Source organism: Ceratotherium simum, chromosome 10, assembly GCF_057802395.1.
Source record: "Ceratotherium simum simum isolate JZ-2026a chromosome 10, ASM5780239v1, whole genome shotgun sequence".
In the NCBI taxonomy this organism is placed as follows: domain Eukaryota; kingdom Metazoa; phylum Chordata; class Mammalia; order Perissodactyla; family Rhinocerotidae; genus Ceratotherium; species Ceratotherium simum.
Window position 1 is genome coordinate 11,777,606 of NC_141909.1, and position 19,816 is coordinate 11,797,421.

Here is a 19,816-nt window from a genome sequence, read left to right on the forward strand (position 1 = left end):
ACAACTGTCTTAAAGATGCTCAAAGAACTAAAGAAGACATGGAGAAAGTCAAGAAAATGACGTGTAAACAAAATGAAAATATCAATAAAGAGAAAGAAAACCTAAAAAGAAATGAAAAAGAAATTCTCGAGCTGAAAAGTGCAATAATTGAAATGAAAAACTCACTAAAGGGATTCAAAGACAGATTTGAGCAAGCAGAAGAAAGAATCACCCAACTTGAAGATAGGACAATAGAAATTATCAAGTCTGAAGAACAGAAAGAAAAAAGATCAAAGAAAAGTGAACAAAGCTTAAGGGACCTATGGGATACCATCAAGCAGACCAATATATGCATCGTGGAAGTCCCAGAAGAAGAGAGAAAAAGGGGCAGAGAGAATATCTGAAGAAATAATGGCTGAAAACTTCCCAAATTTGATGACAGACATGAATATAAAACATCTAAGAAGCTCAACCAACTTCAAGTGAGATGAGCTCAGAGACCTACACCAAGACAGATTATCATCAAATTTTCAAAAGCAAAGAGAGAATCTCAAAAGTAGCAAGAGAGAAGTGAATCATCACATACAAGGGATTCTCAATAAGATTATAAGCAGATTTCTCATCTGAAATTTTGGAGGCCAGAGGCAGTGGGCTCATATATTCAAAGTGCTAAAAGAAAAAACTGTCAACCAAGAATCCTATATCCAGCAAAACTGTTCTTCAAAAGTGAGGGAGAAATTGAGACATTCCCAGATAAGTAAAAGCTGAGGGAGTTTCTGACCACTAGTCCCACCCTGCAAGAAATACTAAAGGCAGCGCTGCAAGTTGAAATGAAAGGACACTAGACGGTATCAAGAAGCCACATGAAGAAATAAATATCGCAGTAAAGGTAAATATGTAGATAATTTTAAAAGCTACTACTATTGTAACAATAGCTTGTAACTACACTTTTTGTTTTCTACATGATTTAAGGGACTAATGCAATTAAAAAGCCAATTATTAGACTAAAAGTTAGTATTATTGTAACTTCGGTTTGAAACTCCACATTTTGTTTTCTACATAATTTAAGAGACTAATGCATTTAAAATAATTATTGGTTTATAGTTTGTGGCACAGAATATATAAAGATGTAATTCTGTGACATCAACACCTGCACCTAGGCAACCACTAATCTTCTTACTGTCTTTATATTTTTGCCTTTCCTAGAAATTTCAAATAAATGAAATCATACATTATATAGTCTTTAACTGGTTTCTTTCTCTTAGCATGATTTTCTTTTTAGAGTTATGCAAGTTGATGCATGTATCAGTACTTCATTCCTTTGTATTGCTAAGTAGTATTCCATTGTATGGATATATCACATTTATTTATCCACTCATCACTTGATGTCCATTATTCTGGTGGGTGTGTAGTGGTGTAGCACTGTGATTTTAATTTGTATTTCCCTAATGATTGATGATGTTGAACATCTTTTCATTAACTTATTTGCCATTCATTTAACTTCTTTGATAAAGATTCTATGCCAAATCTTTTTTTTTTTTAATAGGTTGTCTGGCTTATTTTTGAGTTGTAAGAATTATTTAGACATTATAGATTCAAGTCCTATATTGGATATATATCTCTCAATACATTCTGCCATTTTCTATATTGTTTTATAATTTTCTTGATGGTTTCTTTTGAAGAGCAAAAGTTTATTTTCCATATGTTTTAAATTCTCTGCAATAAAAACAAAAAATATGCTTCCAAAGACTAGTGAATAAAGAGAAGAAATATTCACAACATAATATTAAGTTTAAAAAAATAGAATTCAAACTATATTCCCAGGATGACTCATATACTACACGTATGTAAGTATATAAATATATACACACACACACACACACACACATATATATATATATATATACTTGGAAGGGAATATATCAAAATGTTAAAAGCAGTTATTGAAGATTTTATGGGACTACAGGTAATGTTTATTCTTTTCCTTTTTATACCTTCTTCAGATTTTTACCAATGGTAAGTTAGCCCTCTCTGAAAACAACTTGAATACATTTCTTAAAAATCAAACCAGTTTATCTTTAGCTACACTCAGAACTTCTAAAATAATCAAGGTCCAAATAACATCTGACTGTAAAGGAATCAGGATATGAATACTGTATTTACCAAAAGAATAAAAAAAAAATAATACAAGGTATTATTCTGGTTTTAAAACAAAAGCTAGGATCTCTCCTACATACATATCCCCCCAAAACAGCACTGTCCAACAGAGCTTGTTGGAAATAGAACTGCAATGGATGGAAAGGTTCTTTCTGTTGCCCAATATAGCAGCCACTAACCACAATAAAGTAGTGGCTATGGAGCACTGGAAATGCAACTAGCAACTACATAGATATTGGCAATGAAATATGACTGAGAAACTGAATTTTTAATTTAATTTTAATTCAAATAAAAACACATGACTAGTGGCTACCATAATGGACAGCACAACTTTAGGGGAAAAAAACCCTACCATGGCTCTATTGACCATTTTCCTCATCCTTCCAGTCATTCAGTGCTTTACTGATATTCTATATCCTCCCATCTCTCCCTAGATATCTGAATCATAACTAGAAAAAGATCATACATTAAGCATTTTGTACTTTCTCTTGAGAATGAGAACAAATGAAGAATACCAGTTACTCTGAGATTTCCCAGGTAAAACCACATTAGCTATTAAGACATAGTCTAAACTCAGTTTTGTTTTTCTTCTAATTCTTTAGGGGTACTCTAAGTTTCTGATCTGTGCTCTTCGAAGCTGCTTGGTCACCTGCCATCCTTTTGTTTTGTTGTTGTTCTTCCTCTTGTGGAAAAGAAGTTGAAGTAACACAATTTTACCAATAGCATCACTCTAGCAAGAAATGAATTGTACTTGCTAAAGTAGGATTACTCTAGTAAGTACACAGACATTCATAATCAATAATCCTGTCATTTAGAAGGACTAACGTCATGATCATTTTGTTTTTATTTGCCCTGGTCACTACAGCATGTTTTCCCTTTCACTTAGGTCACTAGGAAGCTAAAAGGGATACTCAGGGCTCACAAACAACTAACTCAACCTGGTGTTAATTCCTTCTCGTATTTTATAAACGAGTTTCTTATATATTTTTCTTAACCGCTCAGATTCATACTTAAATTTTAGTATTACAACACTTCTCAAAATTTTTTTCAAGATTAACAAAGTAATAAAACAGAAATAACAAACACAAATTGCTTGAACAGCTTTCCCATAAGGTTTCAGAGTATCGTCTTACCTCCAATAATGTTCCAATTAGAGGGGCTAACATCCTTTTTTCCTTTCTGAATTAAAAAAAATTCATTTGAACAAAATAGAAGCAATACCATTTTCATAAAAAGATCCAGAAATGAGATCAGACAGATCTTTTTTTTAGCTATTTCTATGCAGATTAGATTATCAATATTTTTCTGCTCCTTTATTCTGTTGTAAATGATCTAACATACCTTGAATTTTCATGTTCCTGAAAGTGTTGTGCTCTTAATTGGGAAGCCACAAACAACGATGATGCTATTGCCAATAACTGGTTTCTCTCATTCTCTGTTAACTTGTGTCCTGAGAGAAATCAATCAATCATATACATAATGTTAACATCTATGCTTCTATATTATAGAATTATTAATCAATCAAACAAGTATTTTATCAACCATCTATTATGTAGCTAATATTGTACCAGGCACTGGGGCGTCCAGGGGGTAAGGGTGGTAGCAAGATTGTTTAAATAAAAGAAAAACCTCTGCTCACTGGAAGGTTACAGTCTAATTTCGAAAAGAAGATACTAAACAGATGCACAAAACAAAATAATTACAAATAAGAAAACCATACTCACAGAGACCTCTAGAAAAAGCTTAAGGCCCCTCGCATCTGCTTCTCCTTATCACACCCCACTCCCAACTCTACTTCTCAGGAGAGTGAGGATAAAGGGTAAGCGGAAAAGGAAAGTTGTTGGTCAAGGATATTGGCTTGGCCATGTTTTCTATTGTGAAGGATTACAAGAAAATAAAGGTGTGATTCTCTTGCCTCTATAGATGCAGTTAGGGTTTGAATCCCAATCAATCAACCAGCCAACCAATCAATCTCTCTGACTCTTTAATTCACTCTCTCTTCTGACCATAACATAGCTGGACCTGGGGGCAGTGGTTTAGCCTGACAAGGCCTAGGAAGACTTTCTGGCCTGGCTGTGTGCTGGGCAGCAGGGAAATCTGCTCTAATGGCATAATCCTTCAAGAAGTGTGTGAGTCAAGGTAGGATTTGATACTCCAGGGTCTGCAGGTTGATACATCCCCTTGAGAGCTGTGTAATTTCACCACAATTTCTAACACTATTTATTTACCACAGTGCTGTACAGAGATAATAGAGCATTAAATGGTACAGAGCAATTTGAGTGCTGGATCTTCAGCAATAAAATGCACTTGTACAATTCAAAAAAGCAAAAAAATCAGGTAGTTATTTAAATTTGAAAGAAATGAAGTAATTTGAACATTATGTCTAAAAAGTACTCAAAATAGAAAGAAGACTAAAAAATAAATAATTAGAACATAAACAGTTTCCTGATCTGCAGCACATTTTTCTGTGGGAAGGTGCTTCATGAAACTGCAAGGTGGAGTGTTTCATGAAACTGAAGGGAAGGGAAAGCTCCAGGAATCCATTCCTCTTTCAGACAAACCCAGAAGCTACAAAAACTATAACACCAATGTGGGATCTATTAACTGGTTCTAGGAATTCAGTAATAGAACCCTCAAGGGCCTAATAACCCACACTTCTACAGGCTTTGAAAAGTTCCCGATTTTCCCCAACACTTAAGCACTGATAAAAACATCTCATATGATTTCAATAAATTATCTTCTATGAGGATTACAGAAATTTGGTCTCAGTCTTCTCAAAAACACAGTCTACAAGAGCAGTTCTCAACGTGTGGCCTGGGGATTACCAGGAGTCGCCAAGGGCCCTTCGGGGGTCTGCAAGGTGAAAACTAGTTTCATAATAAAGCTAAGATTTATGTGCTTTTTTTCCCTCATTTTTTCAGTATACAGTGGAGGTTCCGGGATCAGAGAGATATATGACGTGTGATGACATCATCACTCTGATGTCAACATATAATGAATTTATTATTGTTACTTTGAAAACGAACGCATAAATATTTTTAAAGTTCCTAAGTTTTAATTTATAATATGGCAAATATCGATAGATATAACCACAAAAGCTCTTTGGAGTATAAAGAGGACCAGTGCTTCTCAAACTTCACTGTGCATCAGAATCACCTGGATTAAAGCCAAGATTCCTGTACTCCACTTGCAGAGACTGACTGGTAGTAACTCTGAGGTGTGGCCCAATAATTTGCATTTCTAACAAGCTCCAGAGTGATGTTGATGCTTCGGGTCAACAGATCTCACTTTGAATAGAATTGTTTTAGACTCATGTTTATCAAACTGTGTAATACAAATCAATTAGTAGTTCATGAAACTAATTTAACGGGTCATGACCAGCAAGACGAATTATGAGAGCACTTTGCGTGTAGTATTTTTCAAGAGTAGATGTGTACACAAAGTCATGATGTAGAATATATTTTTTACAGTGGTTCACAGTCAAAGTAGTCACTTCTCTAGATACACTTGCACAGCATATATTATCAGCAGAGAAAAACGCAATTCATTATGGGAATCTTGTAAACTACAAGATGCTGAATTAGTGTTTCATTTGGTCTAATAAAGTGTTAGCTGCACTGAACTCAGACAATATTGAGAAAGGAGGTTCCCAAATAAAGTCGAACATCATTCATCACATCTCACAGGCAAATTGATATAATGCATAACACCTTTAATTCTTTTATTGATACTGGAACAGATTCTCAAATTTTACCACCGACTAATTCTCAATAAATTTGCCTGTATAAGAGTGGGGAAGATTTTTTTACTTCTACAATTCAACTAAATTTGTTTCTACAATTTGTTTACAAATCTCAGGTAATTTTTAATAAAGAAGTATTGCAGAGGCTGGTTCGGTGGTGTAGTGGTTAAGTTCATGCACTCCGCTCTGGCGGCCCGGGGTTCATGGGTTCAGATCCTGGGCTTGGACCCACACCACTCATCAAACCATGCTGTGGTGGTGACCTACAAACAAAAAAGAGGAAGACTGGCACAGATATTAGCTCAGGGACAATCTTCCTCAAGCAAAAAGAGGAAAGTTGGCAACAGAGTTAGCTCAGAGCCAATCTTCCTCCCAAAAAAAGAAGAAGAAGAAGAAGAAGAAGAAGAAGAAGAAGAAGAAGAAGAAGAACTATTGCAAAGATCATCTACTCCATCCTCCATGCAGTGTGGATTTCTCTTCTACAGCGGTGTTTGACATATAGTTATCTAAGATCTAGGATCTCCTCCAATACAGAAAACTGACAAACTCTTTCAAGGATTTCTAAATCATTACAAAGTTACTTCTCATACTGAATCAGACTGTTTCTTTGTGACTTCCATCCACTGATCTAAGTTTTCCAATCTGGAGTAACATGGAATAATTCTATTCTCCCCTACACTTGTACATTACCAATCTTGAAGGATAGAGACTTCAGTTAGACACCCTAAAACTCATTAAAGAATTGTTATACCCTGACCGCTCTTGGGCTACCCTACCTATGTCAAAAAAAGGGTATTCAGGTCCAAACAGGCAATGTACAAAAGACTCTATCATAACGAAACTATTCTTATGATATTGGTTATAGCATAAGGCTGCTCCTGATTACAGACTAGAGTGGCCTTGATTCCTGCATGTTCACTTATGGCCTGATACCCACTACAGCGTGTCTGCTCTGGCTCTGACCTTGGACTCCCTCTGAATGTTCTCTATTAACTGTATGTCCTCTGGTTTTTACCTTGCTGAAATCCCTGGCCCAGTTGGTCCTGGTGTCTTGAAACACATGTATTTCAAAATCAAACAAAACCAAATGGTATTGTTCCTCATTGCAACAGACTCAAATCCAGCCTAACAATGCCATTTAGACCTGAATGCTGTTCCAAGGCAGAAAGTGGCCCTGATTTCCTCTTGGGTAATGAGATGAGCATTACTTCATCATCTCGCTCTCTCTCATTGGTGTGATCAATATATGGTATGCCTTACCAACTACAAACGTGACCCTTTGTGTGCTGGACACAGGCAACAAATAAATACAAATCAGCAATGCCCAGTGCTCAACAACTGGGTGAAGTTAACGACAGCTGCAATATTCTTTATTAATTAGGTGCCTCTTCTCCAGGCTAATCACCTGTAGTTCCTTCAAAGTTCTTGACATGAGATGGATTTCCGAGTCTCCATCATCATAATGATTTTCTTTTGCACACACAAAAAATGAAATTAGTTCTTTTCTAACAAGAGTAACCATTACAAATCATGAAATAATAGATGTTAAAATGTAAAGGGTTTTGTCTAATGTCACAATCATGTTAAGGTAGTCTGTATTAGAGGTTATATAATCATACCATGGACCAATATCAGACAATATTAGACTATTCCTATAGTCTAATAAATTCTGAATTAACTTCTAAATAAAGCAGCAATAATACTAATTTCCAAAAAATATTTATATCTGGTATTCTCATAGATTCTAAAGCATAATATAGAAACAGTAATTTCTTAAAATTACAAAATGTCCAACTACCAAATTTCAACAAGTAATTTAATATCAATTGAAACATGAAATCTAAAAAAAAGGGAAAATTCTGGGTTTTAGCCATTTAAAGGACATTGACTACAGAATAATATTTTGAGGGGAACACTAAATTTTTTTTTACAATAGCATTAATTTCAAGTTTATTGACCATCTAGAATTCTTTAAAAATGCTAAATTAGCTCTTAGTATTTTGTCAAAGAAACACAACATTTAACAGAACATTGTTATAATATCATTAGTTTGCATTAGAAACCTTTTCAACATTCTTTAAAAAGATCACTTCAACCTCCACATAATAATTATATTCCTGAATTTCCTTCTAATTGTTTCTGTGTTTTATTTTTTACAATTAAATCTTTAATCATCTGGAATTCATTTTTGTATCTGGCATAAATTAAGCATCTAACATTTTGTATATAGTAAGAGAAAAAAATTCCCACACATACTAACTTCTATTTATGAGCTCCCTATTCCATATTATACACAATGATACATTTATCCATTTTTCTGTTTCATTTTCTTTCAGCAATTCCATTCTTATCCTTTATATCATACTGTTTAGATATAGTGGCTTTGCATGCAATATGTTTTAATACATAGAAGGCCAATTTTCCTCTATTATTTTTCATAATTTTCTTGGCAGTTCTCAGAAATTTATGATTACATATAACTTTTTTTTTTTTTGATGAGGAAGATCGGCCCTGAGCTAACATCCATTGCCAGTCCTCCTCTTTTTACTGAGAGACATTAGCCCCGAGCTAACATCTGTGCCCATCTTCCTCTATTTTGTATATAGGATGCCACCATAGCATGGCTTGACGAGTAGTGTGTAGGTCTGCGCCCAGGATCCGAACCTGCGAACCCTGAGCCGCCGAAGCAGAGTGCACAAACTTAACCACTACGCCACTGGGCCAGCCCGTACATATAACTTTTAAATCACTTATATAGTAAGTCTTGTGAATCTAACTGGAATTATACAAAATCTGTGTATTAATTAGGGAAAAATTGGCATTCATATACTATTTGGTCCCCCAAACAATAACTGATGTTTTTCCATGTGTTCAGATCTTATTTCTTGTGCCTTGACAAGATTCTATGGTTGTCTTCATAGAGGTTCTGTATCTTCCCTATTAAATTTTTCTCTACTATCTTAACAAGATACTACAGTATGAATAGATTGGTTTTTTTTCCATTTTCATTTCATGCTGGCTCTTACTAACATGAGAAAGAGACACTAACTTTGCATACTTACCCTGTTGCATTCAACCACCTTCCCAAATTTGCATATTAAGTCAAGAAGTTTTTAGTAGGATCTTCTGGGTTCTTTAGGGATACCATCATATTGAAAAAAGGGAAAGATTATGTCTCTTCCTTTTAAAATATTTAAATCAACTACATTCTTTTTTCTTTTTAATCCTCCAAAACAGTGTTTAATAATAGTGGTAATTTAATAGTGGTAATTTTATAGATCTCATTTTGTTCCTGATTTTAAGGACAATGATTTTAGCATTTCATCATTGAAAGTGATGTTTATTATTAGTTTTCAGTAAGTAGTCTTTCTATCAAATTTAACTAATTCACTTTTATTTCTGTTTTACTAGAAAGGAGTTATTAGAAAAGAGTTTTATTAGAAATGGCTACTGAATTTTTATCAAATATCTTTCTACCATCTATTTTCTTGTAAGATGTCAAGAGTTTTGATTTTAGTCTAACTGCAATGAATACCTATTAACAGGATTTTTTTTTTGACTTTGAGGTACAATTTGCATATAATACATGCATCCATTTTAATTGTATGGTTCAATAAGTTTTGACAACTGTACACCCATATAAACAGCACAACCTATATAGAATTTTCCATCACCCAAAAATGTTCTCTTGCATCTCTTCCCAGTCAACACTCTTGCCTCCGCTCTCCCTCCCTGGCCCCAGGCAACTAGATTCTTTCCTAGTTTCATATACAGTCATGCATCACTTAACAACGGGGATACATTCTGAGAAATACGTCATTAGGCCATCTCGTCATTGTGCAAACATCATAGACTGTACTTACACAAACCTAGATGGTATAGCCTGCTACACACCTAGGCTATATGGTATAGCCTATTGCTCCTAGGCTACAAACCTATAAAGCATGTTACTGTACTGAATACTGTAGGCAACTGTAACACAATGCTAAGTATTCATGTATCCATACATAGAAAAGGTATAGTAAAAATACAGTATAAAAGATAAAAAATGGTATACCTATAGGGCACTTAGCATGAATGGAGCTTGCAGGATTGGAAGTTGCTCTGGGTGAGTGAGTAGTGAGTGAATGTGAAAGCCTAGAATATTACTGTACACTACTATAGACTTTATAAATGCTGTATGCTTAGCCTACACAAAATTTATTAAAAAATATTTTTCCTTCTTCAATAAATTAACCTTAGCCCACTATAACTTTTTTACTTTATAAACTTTTAAATTTCTTCTAATTTTTTGACTCTTCTGTAATAACACAGCTTAAAACACAAACACACTGTACAGCTATACAAAAATATTTTCTCTCTTTATATCCTTATTCTATAAGCTTTTTTCTATTTTTAAATTTTTCGTTTCTTTTTTTTACTTTTTAAACTTTTTTGTTAAAAACTAAGACACAAACACACACATTAGCCTAGGCCTACACGGCGTCAGGATCATCAATATCACTGTCTTCCACCCCCACATCTTGTCCCACTGGAAGGTCTTCAGGGGCAATAACATGCATGGAGCTGTCATCCCTATGATAACAATGCCTTCTTCTGGAACACCTCCTGAAGGACCTGCCTGAGGCTCTTTTTGAGGAGGTGTCATTCTTTTTGGAAATATGTCCCTGGTGGTTTGCTTGGTTTGTTCCTTTTTTTCATCACAGATTTGCTTGTAAGCAAATAAGGCACCATTAACATTCTTCTCTATTAATGAAAACCTTTTGGTGTTAGGGTCCATATTTCCAAACTCTTTGGAGCTTGTTGAGGTCTGCAAAAGCTTCTGTTAAAGTCTTCACTGTGAATTGTGTTGGGGGTTCTTCTTTTTCTTCTCCTGCAGTTTCCGCTTCTCTTGCCTCTTCCTCAGCTATGGATTCCTGTTCCAGTTCCAACAACTCCTCATTAGTCAGTTCCTCAGGAACCACTTCTGGGAGCTCCTCAACATCATCCTCATCCACACCCAAGTTAAAGTTGTTTGCCATCTTAACCACAGCCTTAGTGATTTTTGCAACCTCCTTATCCTTGGCAAACACTTTGAAGTCATGGACGAACCTCTTGAATGTCTTCTTCCAGATGCTGTTCATACACTCCTTGGTGACATCACCCCAAGCCCAAGCAAGGTTCTTGATGTAGTCATAGATGTAACCCTTCCAGAATTGCATCAGTGTCTTCCTCAGTTGCAGCAATACCCTGGGCAAAGGTCCTCCTCAGATAGGCCTTAAAAGCTACTATAACTCCTTGATCCATTGGTTGGATCAAGGAGGTGGTGTTTGGAGGGAGAAACACCATTTTGATATTGGGATGAAGATCACCAGTAAAAAGAGGATGTCTAGAGCATTATCAACAATAAGCAAAATCTCGAAAGGTATGTTATTCTCCAAACAGTACTGCTCTATTTTGCTGGCATAGCAATCCAGGAGGGCATCTTGGAAGAGAAACTGGGCCATCCACGACTTCTTAAAATTGCTCCTATAGTACACTGGTAGTGTATGCTTACTGACAAGCTTGATGGCTCTGGGGTTCTCACTGTGCCAGATCACAAAGGGTTTCAATTTGTAACCTGCAACATTGCCCCAAAGCAAGACTGTTATCCTATCCTTAAAAGCCTTGAAGCCTGGCATTGACTTGGCCTCCTTATGGATGAAAGTCCCTTCAGGCATCCATTTCCAGAATAGGGAGGTTTCATCCATATTGAATATTCGCTCTAGTAAGTAACTTTCTTCCACAATCAGCTTATCTAGAGTTTCCAAAAATTCTTCAGCTGCCTTCACATAAGCACTCCCAGACTCACCACTCAATTTCACATTATGTAATAAATAATAATTCTTTTTTTTTTATAATTTTATTTATTTATTTATTTATTTTTTCCCCCAAAGCCCCAGTAGATAGTTGTATGTCATAGCTGCACATCCCTCTAGTTGCTGCATGTGGGACTCGGCCCCAGCATGGCCAGAGAAGCGGCGCGTCGGTGCGCGCCCGGGATCCGAACCCAGGCCGCCAGCAGCGGAGCGCGCGCACTCAACCGCCAAGCCACGGGGCCGGCCCAAATAATAATTCTTGAATCATTTAAACCACCCACAGCTGGCAGCAAATTCAACGTCATAGTCAGCTCCAGCCTTTTCTTTCAACATTGCAAACAAACTTTTTGCTTTGGCCACGATCACCACAGCGCTGAGAGGGATATGCTTCTGTGTCTGGTCTTCAAACCAGATGATCAGAAGTTTCTCCATGTCTGTTACAGGCCCTTCTCAAATTTTTATGAGTCTCATTACCGTCAATGAAGCAGAACTTTTAACAGCTTCCATCACTTTGTCCTTGTTCTTCAAGATCATAGCTATGGTGTAATGGGACATGTCTGACTGGTGAGCAATAACCATCACTGATTTTCCACCTTCGTAGTCCTTAATCACTTTTAATTTCATTTCCAGGTCAATTACTCAATGTGGCCTCTTACTGACAATATAAGCAGTTGATTTTCTACGCTAGGGGCCATGATGAATAAAATAACATGAGATTAAATCAAGCACAAAAGAAAATTATGCAATCAAGAAACGCAGTAAACACGAAATGTATGAGGCTGCTGCTGGCATAACATAGCATACTGTTCTACAGTAAACGTTTTTTTTTTATAGGCTGCTGCTGGCATAACATAGCATACTGTTTTACAGTAAACTTTTTTTTTTATAAGTAGAAGGAGTACACTAAAATAATGATAAAAAGTATACTATAGTCAATACATAACCCAGTAACATAGTTGCTTATTATCATTATCAAGTATTATATACTGTACATAATTGTACTACTATACTTTTATATGACTGGCAGCACCAGTCTATACCAGCATCACCACAAACACATGAGCAATGTGTTGTGCTATGACATAATGACGGCTACAATGTCACTAGGCAATAGGAATTTTTCAGCTCCATAATCTTATGGGACCACCTTTGTATATGCAATCTAATGTTGACCGAAATGTCATTATACAACACATGACTGTTAATGGAACCAGTAGTAAGTATTCCTTTGTGTCTGGCTTCTTTTGCATTTAATATTTTTGAGACTCATCCATGTTGTTGAATGAATCAGTAATTTGTTCCATCTAATGTTGAGTAGTATTCCATAGCATGGATATACCACAATTTGTTTAGCCATTGAGGGCTTTCAAAGTAAGGGAGAAGATCTGATTTGGTTCTGAAAGTTAACTCTGGCTGCTGAATCAAGAATGAATTTAAATGTGCAATGGTGACAGTAAGAAGGCCACTGAGAAGGCTGTCTGAGTCTAGGCAAGAGTATGGCAGCTCGGGCTAGGTTGCAGTGTGCTAGTTTGGTGTTGAGTCAGACAGGCCTGCATTCAATTCCCGCTCTAGGTGAATAAGCTAAGGCAAGTACACTTCATTCATGTTTCTGAGCAGGTTCTCATCTGTAAAACCCTGCAGAGTCACTCTGAGGGGAGTTGAGAATGCATGCTGCCTGCTAACTCAGTGGAATGTAAGGCCCATGAGGTCAGCAAGTTCTTTTGCTTACTGATAAATCCTGAGCACCTAGAACTTTGGGACATAGACAAAGTATATTTAAATACTTTTAAATTTTTCTGATTCCTTTGTCAAGTGTCAATGTAAACTAAGAGAGCAATACAATTTTTTTTTAATTTTTTGTTTATTGCAGTAACACTGGTTTATATCATTGTATAAATTTCAGGGGTACATCATTATACTTCTATTTCTGCATAGATTACATCATGTTCACCACGAGAGCACTACAATTTGACACTTGTTTGTCACCTCTCTGCCAACCCTGATTGAGAAGACTGCTAGCATGATTATGGGAGTCTATGGGCTAGGACCAGTGAGAAGGCAGCAAGATTGAGAACCTCCAGGCTCCACAGGACTGACGCAGCCTCAAGCACTGTAGCAGCTGAAGTCTTCAACAGGAGCAGGTCGCTCCTACTTAGAAGTAGACCCTGAGCTCAGGTGGAGTTCTAAGATTTTCTCAAACCCAGCTCTTGACGTTCAGAGCATTAAAGCTTAAAACCTCCATTGCAATGTCAATGAGTCAAGGAGCAACTGGCTCTCTGGTAAAGACATGGCTGGAAAATGGTGCAGCTCTTGGTTTAAAAAGCCTTTGGCTCTTTGGAATAACTTTATCTCTAGAGCCAAGACCACTACCTTTGACCTAATAGGTTCAGCAAATATTTGTGACTGAAAGGAGAAAAACTTCCTCCTCACAATTAACCCTCATCTTCTTAAACTTTTGGAGGGACAACTTCAAACAAAAGCCCCAAACCCTAAACAATGTTTACGGTCTCCACTCCTTGCCCATTAAGCCAGCAGTTACCAGAGGTCAAAATCATGCAGCAGCACCTTTGTGATATACCTCTGCAAGCCTCATGCTATTATCCATCCTCACACGCATGACCCAGTTTTTAAGAAGCCTGATCTGTGTTCTCTTAAATGGTTTTTTGTTCTAGCATGTGTGTGGTGTTTTTTTTTTTTTTGTGAGGAAGATCAGCCCTGAGCTAACATCTATTGCCAATCCTCCTCCTTTTTTTCCCCCAAAGCCCCAGTAGATAGTTGTATGTCATAGTTGCACATCCTTCTAGTTGCTGTATGTGGGACGCCACCTCAGCATGGCCAGAGAAGCGGTGCATCGGTGTGCGCCCAGGATCCGAACCTGGGCCGCCAGTAGCGGAGCGCACGCACTTAACCGCTAAGCCATGGGGCCAGCCCCCTAGCATGTGTTTTTAATACTTTTGGTCGTTCGCTTTAAATCTCGGGTTGTATTAAACAATTTTGACAGATGTCCTCATCCTAAGCTATGCATGTCCTCTCTTTGTGGGATGCAGCTTTGCAGACCATTGGCTTCATGTATAGGGTTTTCTGGATAGATCATTTTGTTGGGGGATCCTTAGGTAATCTCTGTAAGGCTGGTTAGATTTCTCAGAGAATGATATTCTACTCTTGTGCCTGAGAGTACTGGTCTGCCTGCCAGCACTCTGGGAACCAAGGAGTGAATGGGGTGTGGGGAAGGAAGTGTCACCACATGCAGTACGTCCAAGTTCACTCAATCCTCTGTCCAACTGTGTCTGGATGTCCCCTGGTGCAGTCTATTTTATTCTCTACAGAGAAGAATCTCAAAGCTTTTGCCAGGGTGGAGGAGAGAGAGTCATCCTGCTTTGAAGGGTGAAGGAGGGGATATGGAGAAAATCTTCCAGAGATTTTAGACCAATAGCCCTACCTTTGGGAATTTCCCAAGGTACTTGGAACTAATAATTACTGAGACTTCTGAAGGGTTCTACAGTGATAATGAGCTACTTCTCTGTTTTTCACATTGTCAGCTTAGGTCAACTTTCTTAGGTTGCTAAGTCAGTTAAGAATCATCTTTCAGCTTATTTACATATAAAATCTCTAGGATCTTCCCTCCACATCTCTCATCATTTCCCACATGATTTCATTCTCTTTACCTTTTTCCTACATGTTTTGACATACTTCTTCTTCTTATTTCTTTGGATCACTATAATTTGGTTCTTAGCAGTGACCATCCTATCTTTCATTTTGCTGAAACGTTTTATTTCTAAAACTCACAATTTTTAGTTCATTAAAGTCTTTCTCCTCTAATTGAATATTCTTAGGTGTTCTTACTATTTTTCAGTAAGAGTAGTCATCTGCCTCTCATACCAGCAGTTCTAAAACTGAGCACCGCCTGTCTGCAGGGATTCTTCTAGGTCTTCCTCCCTAGATGGGTAATTCTTTTCCTTTGTACCTTAATGGCTCTGTTTGCTATCAACAGTCAGGTCACAGGGTTAGGCAGTGGTTTCCTGGTAAATGTTTAACAACCAACTGGGGTGGGAAGGAAGGAGAAATGCCCCTATGTGCAGCATTTGCTAACTTCCTTATTGTAAATACTTTCTCCAAGACTGATTTCAAACTACCAACACTACATCAAAGAGGATGGATTAGGAAGAGATGCGCACAGTGGCTCTCTCAAGGCAGTATGGTGGCCCCAGCGCCTATGAAATAGAGTCCTTAGAGAGGTATTTTAATAGTCTAAACGCCACCTTGTCCTTTAAGTTAACTTTGATTCCCTAAATTAGAATTGGTTTCTTTTTTCTCTGCTCTTAAGATACTTTGCTTATATCTTCACTTAGCACTTATTTTATTCTGTCCTGTAGTGTAGCCTGCTCTTTCCATGTTTGTTTCTCTTGTGTGGTAAGCTCCTTAAGGGCAGGAAAAATATATTATTCATCTTTGATTTTCTTCTAGGGTCTACACCAATTATCTGCTGAATGATTTTAACGACTGAATTTTTAAAGGCAACACTTCAGTCCATATATTATATTACTACTTTTAAATGTATAGAAATACTTCACTAAATTCAATGAAAAAAAAGAGAATTATAATTAATGGTATAATTCTTGCGTTGAATCAAACTTTTATAAAAATTCTGCAACTTTTCAGAGGAGAAATATAATTCTTTTTTTTTTTTTTTTTTTTTAAAGATTTTATTTATTTTATTTTTTCCCCCCAAAGCCCCAGTAGATAGTTGTATGTCATAGCTGCACATCCTTCTAGTTGCTGTATGTGGGACTCGGCCTCAGGATGGACGGAGAAGTGGTGCCTCGATGCGCACCCGGGATCCGAACCCGGGCCACCAGCATTGCAGCGCGCGCACTTAACCACCAAGCCACAGGGCCGGCCCAAGAGAAATATAATTCTGATAATTTCTTTTGATGGGGCTGGTGGTTTAAGTATAGCAAGGCAGCAGAGAAATAAGTCCAAATGTTTATTACAGGCCAATTAAGATAATAGTTCTTAAAATACCTTCCTCTTATTTCAGAATCAAAATATCTTCTTTCCCATTTTCCACTTATTTTTCAGAATCAAAGGAAAATAGCTTTTCAACATCAGAATCTAATAAGTTGACATGAAGAACAAATTCTTGTGTATCTTATTTTTAAATTTTAGACACAACACGTTAAAGTTCAATCTAAGAACTTTTAGCAACACTGCCTAGTCTACAATAAACTTGGGATAATAAACATACATAATAAAAAATTTTAATGCAGTTATAAAAACAAGCACTTGCCCATGAACAGTGCCTAGGATAGCTGGACAGATGGGAAGCAGATGGGTAATCCCAAAGGGGCAAAATGACCCAGTCTCAAACATATGGAGAAGATACTGGATTAACATCAGTTGCCACTTCCTGCTGTCTCTTTCAGGCACATATATCAAACAATCAAAGATGATACAGTTTAATATATCTAAGACCCGTTCTGAGGAAAAACAGGGAAGGAGAAATAATCCGAAGAAGAAGAACAAGAGATAGTAGCCATTCAAAGAAAGAACTGACATGAAAATAATATGAGGGAATAAGAAGCAGACATTAAGAATGGCAAATATAGGTGTGTACTTTTAAAGTTCTTATTGGCAATATGACAACATATAGAATACTCTGAAAACTTTTGTGATTTATGAATTTAAATCCTAGCACAATTGATTGAGTCCTGAAACAAAAGAAGAAAAGTCAAAGTTCAATTTCTGGTTTTATTATATTACTGGTCATTTAGCCTCATCAATCTTCCTGGGCTTTGGTTTCCTCACACGCAAAATGAAGGCTGAGGTTAAAAATTGCTAAAGGCTCTTCTAACAACTTATAACAATTTAAATATTGTGTTCCTATCTTGCATAAGCCTAGGAAACAGAATTATAGTGTCTGTGTTGATAATTCCCTACCAAAAAAGAAATGTAATATATTAAGTTTATCACAGAAAACTGCAATACTAGGTTTTAAGTAAATTTCTGAGTTCTCTTGAGAATTTGAAACATTTTCAATTGCTGCTGAATGTATAGCACATAATACACAGTAATGAACTCCAATTAGAAATTAGTAATCATGTACATAGTAATCAATTCCAATCAGAAATTTTAAATGTCCCATTTTCTTCTCCATGGTCATAGAATATAATACCATATACGCATATATCCAGACATAATAAATATGCGTTATGTATATATAAATACCCATGCAGACCAATATGTTTGTTCCAAAGGTTCCCTGAAGTTTTCACCTGTTGTCTCCTTCTGCCTACTGATTCATGTCATATCACCTTCACAGACGCATTAGCTAGACAGACATAGAAGCATATGGAAATCCTGAGTCCACTTCACAACTTACTACAATTTTTAATTAAAACTTTAGAAAAGACAAGAAGCCAAAATGTTAGGATCAAAATAGAACTAATTGGTAATCTGGATAGATGTACAGATAATTATATATATCCAAGGTAATCCTTTCTCATCAATACTATAAATAAGATTCTTTTCATTAATTCAACAAATATTTACTTAGTGTCTGTTATGTTTTAGTTGCTAAGGATACAATAAAAAGCAATAACATAAGTAGTTCTCGGCTCTGTGAAATCAATAGATATTAATGAAATAATCACAGAAGTATAAAACTGCAATCATGTTAAGGCTGTATTTTATATTTTTAAAAATTCAAAAGCTCAAGAAAAAGAACCTGATGATTCATTAGTCTCTTGTTTTAAGTTCCCAGAAAGAAACAGTCTTCATTTCCCTTGGCACTGAAGATGAAACCCTATAACACTAAAGCTTTGAAAGAAAAATCAAATCAGTAATCTCCAGTTAGTCTTACGAAAACTCTGTATTGTAAATTCTGAGGTAAGAAATTGCTTTGTAAATGTATTCAATAGCTCAACTACATGTAGTTGACTTAAATCTATATAGAGCTCCTAAAATGACTGAGTCATTTTATACACTAAAACACTTTAAATGGATATAAAGAACACTTGAAATTTGTGAGAGAATATCTAATCTTCACATATCCCAAAGTTCATTAGAAATATATGTAGAGACTTTTCGTTTTCACCTTAATAACATTTCTATTAAGTATCCTATAGGTCCTGTCAGTTTCTTAACATCTCATTAACCAGGTTTTCTATGCTCACTAAAGGGTTTTCTCTGTCTCTCACTTGATGAGCAATTTTTCTATTACCTGGAAACACTCACTGATAACTTTGCAGTGCTAAATTTCACATGCCATTCATTCCTTTAATAAACTCATTTTTCAGAATGAAAACCATCATCTTCTTAGAGATCTTCACTTTAATTAATAGGAATAGAATCTGGCATTCTGAAATTGTCAGTGCTAATTTTTATAAAGATATAGTTTTAATCATTAAAGAAGAGTTCCTGCATATACTCATATCAGCAGGGATACAAACCTGAATTGACTTTCAGAAACCATAAAATCAGGTAGGCTAATGCTCTGCCTATATATTTTGCTTCAAAATTGGACTCACACAACATTCCACATAGCTGAACTCCCTACTCAACAAAACTACAGATTATTACACATTCATGGGTCGCTCATGAATACTCAAAATCATGAATGTCAATGGTCTAGGATATTCTAAGTATGTTAATAAATCATGTATAATATAGGCCAGAGGCCTTAATTTCAAAATAGAAAAAGTTATACATTATAATAAAGTATAAAAAATAGTAAATTTAATATACTAAAATACTTCAATGCATACAAACCTTTAAAGCCATCAGGATATACATCAGAAAGAAATTTAGTGTTGATGTCTCCTTCTATAAAGCGTGAGTTGATTATCACCTCTCGAAGTAATGCAATATTATGTGTAACACCTAAAAATAAAATGATATCAGATTGAATCGGAGAACAATGAGTCAGTTAAAACCTAATTCTTATTATCTGGAGAAATTTATCATCAGTGTCTCATGACCTAGCAAAAACCATGCAAGATTATTCATCTCCTTGACTTCAAGTAATGACAAAAAAAATCTGAACTTGAAGTACCTATAAAACACTGAAAGTAAACAAAAGAAGCTTGTGATTGCTAAGTCAATT

General features: G+C 36.1%; 1 protein-coding gene across 4 annotated transcripts in view; it reads right to left on the reverse strand.

The window, feature by feature from the left end:
• Positions 1-19,816, reverse strand: part of ITGBL1 (integrin subunit beta like 1) — a 1,366,350-nt gene that overhangs the window by 1,110,694 nt on the left and 235,840 nt on the right. For 3 of the 4 annotated variants that reach the window (XM_004423143.3, XM_087435886.1, XM_087435885.1), the window contains 2 exons: positions 19,483-19,593; positions 3,478-3,586 (listed from right to left, as the gene is read on the reverse strand). The exons of the other annotated variant lie outside the window; for it this stretch is intronic. In XM_004423143.3, the coding sequence (XP_004423200.1) occupies positions 3,478-3,586; positions 19,483-19,593 (220 nt within the window). The remainder of the gene's footprint in view (positions 1-3,477; positions 3,587-19,482; positions 19,594-19,816) is intronic. 4 annotated transcript variants of the gene reach the window in all.